The sequence below is a fragment of the Poecilia latipinna genome, unplaced genomic scaffold (assembly GCF_001443285.1).
Source record: "Poecilia latipinna isolate Pla-1442-1.1 unplaced genomic scaffold, P_latipinna-1.0 Scaffold3377, whole genome shotgun sequence".
Classification (NCBI taxonomy): domain Eukaryota; kingdom Metazoa; phylum Chordata; class Actinopteri; order Cyprinodontiformes; family Poeciliidae; genus Poecilia; species Poecilia latipinna.
Window position 1 is genome coordinate 11,507 of NW_015115993.1, and position 4,053 is coordinate 15,559.

At 37.7% G+C, this 4,053-nt stretch overlaps 1 protein-coding gene across 3 annotated transcripts in view; it reads right to left on the reverse strand.

The window, feature by feature from the left end:
• Positions 1 to 4,028, reverse strand: part of LOC106940827 (gastrula zinc finger protein XlCGF57.1-like) — an 8,213-nt gene extending 4,185 nt beyond the window's left edge. For 2 of the 3 annotated variants that reach the window (XM_015023660.1, XM_015023659.1), the window contains exons 1-2: positions 3,845 to 4,028; positions 3 to 1,674 (exon numbers count right to left, since the gene is read on the reverse strand). In XM_015023660.1, the coding sequence (XP_014879146.1) occupies positions 3 to 1,659 (1,657 nt within the window). In that variant the 5' untranslated portion in view covers positions 1,660 to 1,674; positions 3,845 to 4,028. Of the gene's footprint in view, positions 1,675 to 3,844 lie in introns of all 3 variants that reach the window. The other variant, XM_015023661.1, reaches the window with a different exon arrangement.
• Positions 4,029 to 4,053: the final 25 nt, after the last annotated feature.

Here is a 4,053-nt window from a genome sequence, read left to right on the forward strand (position 1 = left end):
ACCTGTGTGGATTCTCATGTGGCAATTCAAACTATATTTATGAGTGAAATCTCTTCCACAGCTTACACATGAGAAAGGCTTCTCACCTGTGTGAGTTCTTGTGTGCTTTCTCAAACAACTACTTTCAATAAAATGTTTTCCACAGGTTAAACATGAGAAATGCTTCTCACCTGAATGACTTCTCATATGAAAAGTCCAACTACGTTTTTGAAGGAAACCTTTTCCACAGGTGAGACATGAGAAAGGCTTCTCACCTGTATGAGTTTTGATGTGTATAGTCAAACTATGTTTTTGAAAGAAACGTTTCCCACAGGTTACACATGAGAAAGGCTTCTCACCTGTGTGAGATCTCATGTGGTGAATCAATTTGTTTTTCTGAACGAAACCTTTTCCACAGGTTAAACATGAGAAAGGCTTTTCACCTGTGTGAGTTTTTATGTGGCGAGTCAAAATATTTTTTTGAATGAAACTTTTTCCGCAAGCTAGACATGAGAAAGGTTTTTCATCTGTGTGAGTTCTCATGTGGCAAGTCAAACTATATTTTTTAATAAAACCTTTTCCACATGTTATACATGAGAAAGGTCTCTCAGCTTTGTGAATTTTCATATGGCAAGTCCACCTACTTTTTTGAATGAAATCTTTTCCACATGTTAGACATGAGAAAGGCCTCTCACCTGTGTGAGTTTTCATGTGCTGGTCTAAATAACTTTTTTGAGTGAAACCTTTTCCACAGGTTAGACATGAGAAAGGCTTCTCACCTGTGTGCGTCATCATGTGTCTGTCTAAACTTTGTTTGCGACTTAAACATTTCCCACAGGTTAGACATGAGAAAGGATTCTCATTTCTATGAGTTTTCATGTGACTTGTTAAATCGCTCCTGCATTTGAACTTTTTTCCACACACTGTGCATTGCTTATAGTTTTTACCTTTGTAAGTTTTCCTACCCTTCATCCCTTTCTCTACATTGCCACTTTGACCTTTGTTGTGAGTCTTTATTTTCTGATGATGATCCGTTTCAGGGATATTCTGAAAGACGATTTGGTTTCCTTTGAGTTGTGGTTGTTGGTGGTTTGTTTCACCATCAGAAGTCTTTGTGATTAAATTATCAATCTCCTGCTTCAGTACATCCTGCTTTTCATCAAGGCTGATGCTTACAGCATCTTTTTCTGCCATCTGCTGAGGTCCTGATCCATGCTCCTCTTCCTTCACTTCTTTAGTTTCTAGTTCTTCTGGTTCCTCTTTGAGTTCCAGAGATCCAGAATCGGTTACCGTTAGGGTATCTGTCTCCTGCTTCAGTACTTCCTGATTTTCATCCTGACTGATGTTGTCAACCTCAATTTTTACCATCTGCTGAGATTCTGATTGACAATAGTCATCTTTCAATTGTTGCAGTTCTATTTCCTCTGGTTCTTCCTTTATTTCAAGAGATCCAGAATGTGTTCCCATTAAGGTGTCCGTCTCTTGCTTTATGTTTTTATCTTTCTTCACATTTATCAGAGGTTCCGATCCATACTCTTCTTCTTTTACTTGTCTAAGTTCTGGTTCTTCTGCTCTTCTCTCAGTTTTTAGAGATTCTGCTTCCCTCTGGTCCAAAACAGAAATCTCTTGTTGGTTTAGGACAAAATAGTGAGCAGCAACATCTTGCCTGATAACAGACATATTGTTGAGGCAGATCTGAAAAAAAAAGACAAATAGAAAATGTAACATAAGTTTTAGCTTATTGCCTCACAGATGAAGAACTTCAACATTTTCAGAATCCAACCGATGGTCAAAGTTCACTTTTCGACTTTAAGCTCTTCTGTACAACTATTAAGGCAGAGAAAGGTTTCTACACATTGTCTTCAGAGTTAACGTTAACACAGCATTAAGACAACTATCAATACACAGCCTGAAACAGACGGACAAAGATACGTCAATAGATAATGTCAAACCTTCCTGTAATCTTAGGGTTGGCACTGACCTGTTTTCTGGTTGTAACTGCATAGAATACTCCATAAACTACTTTGTTACCTCAAGACTTTTTGACTTAGTCAGGACATTCAATTTTGACAAAATAATTGTGAAGTCAAATCAGAAAGAAGAAAAAAAAAAAAAAGGTCGCGCGTTCCCACACGGACCTAAAAGAGGGACGGACAAGGGAAAAAAAGAGAGAAGACGGAAGTTAAAGCCGCCAAACAAAGAGGACAGGAGTTTGGGACTTTTTGAATCACAGATCCTAGTCAACCTGTGTACAACTGGATGATCTTTTAGATGAGCAGAGAGGCAGCCGGTTTTTACCTGCATCCTCTGGATCAATGGTGAACATGTCCATACACTGAAATAAATGGAAGTAAAAGCAAGGAAAACTGTTTGGTCCCTCGAGTAAATTCCCTGTCATTAAGAGGGGGGTCATCCATCCCTTTTCAAGTGGGGAAGTTGCACAGTTTAAAAAAAGAACTTGACAATAATAATAAAATTTACTCATTTTTAACACACTATGGTAACAAGTACTAAAAACTGAAATTCTAAACACACCACCAGCCACTGGAACTGCGCTTTCATTCTGTGAGCACAAAAGCTTTTAATAATAAATATTTATCAGGCTACTATAAATTCCACGTCATCGCAGAGTGTCACTGTTTTCGTCTGTAGTAACTGGGTTAAATGCCGCCGCCATCTTGTGACATAATGAGAATCAGTCAAAACGTAAATGACTAAGGCTGAGTACACAGAAGCGCAGGAAGTTGTGAGCGATTTATCTGCAGTTTTGGAGGAAGATCTAGTGATGAAGAAGAGGGAGCTGGTTCCACTGAAGGACTGAAGCAGTTCCCGCTCCTCCAGTCTGTATGGTAAGATTAAGGTACAGTACAGAGAATGAAGTGTACTATGCCCCAAAACTTGTTTTGCTTTATTGAGGATTGAAGTCAGATTCACATGTAAAAATCAGCTGATCTCCCAAAATCAAGGAAATCAGCACTGATAAATCGGTGCACCACTATTTACCAGGTTAGTAGATTTTACATGAATAACCTACAGTATGTACTGGTTTTACATCTAAAATAAATATTTCCCAAATAAAGTTGACTGTTGCAACTAATCATGGATCCGTTTCAGAGAGGAAGCTCAACACGCCTCCTGGGCAGAGCGCCATTTCCACAGAACATGATCCCCCTGTCCAGATGGGAAAATCTAACTTTTCTTGTCACAATGTTTATTATATTTGCATTATTGGCTTTTGAAATTGCAATAGAAAATTCATTTTTAGGCAAAAGAAAAGATAACAAAATAAGTGATGTATGCAAAACTAAAGCTGATGAGTTTAAAACAGTTTCAACTGAGTTAAGTATAAAGTAAGCATAGAAAAATACACTCATTTATGTTCTGTTATACTAAACTAAAGTAAGAGATTTAGATTTAGAGTAGATAAATATACCTAAGATCTAAATAATACTAACTTCAGGCCGCAGTAAACTTAAATTCACAATCTGTTCTCGGTGTCTAGGTCTGGACTTTTAAAGCCAAGATGCTCTTAACACTAAAAAAGCTTTAAAATCTGTGTTTTCACAAACTGAATAAAGATTTTCAAACTACAATAATTATGTCCAGGTTTGATGTGATTTTTTGCCACAATAGAAAATTAAAATCAAAATGTGTCTTTACTCTCATCTTTTGTTTGTATAAAATTATGAAGCTCAGTTTTAAACATTCAATGTTTGTGTCACATTTAGAGTGAAGTGAAATAAATAGGATTTCATTAAATGCAGCAGAATTCCAACTTCAGCAAAACAGAGATTTAAATGAAGTTTTAAACCAGAAACTAACAACATGCCGAAGCTCCAGTAAAGCCTGGATCAGCAAACTCTACCTGGAGGCTCGGAGGTGATCCGGGTTTTCCAGCAGTCTGAGCTGATGACCGATCCTTCCTCCTGCGGTGTGGCTGAATATTTCCGCAGCAGCAGCAGTTAGTCTCTCTCTGGTCGATTCTCTCTGAAGATTAACCGAAGATATTGTTACTGCAGACTCTTAAACATTCAGCTCACCCAGCAAAGCCGTTTTTTAACCACCGATAAACAC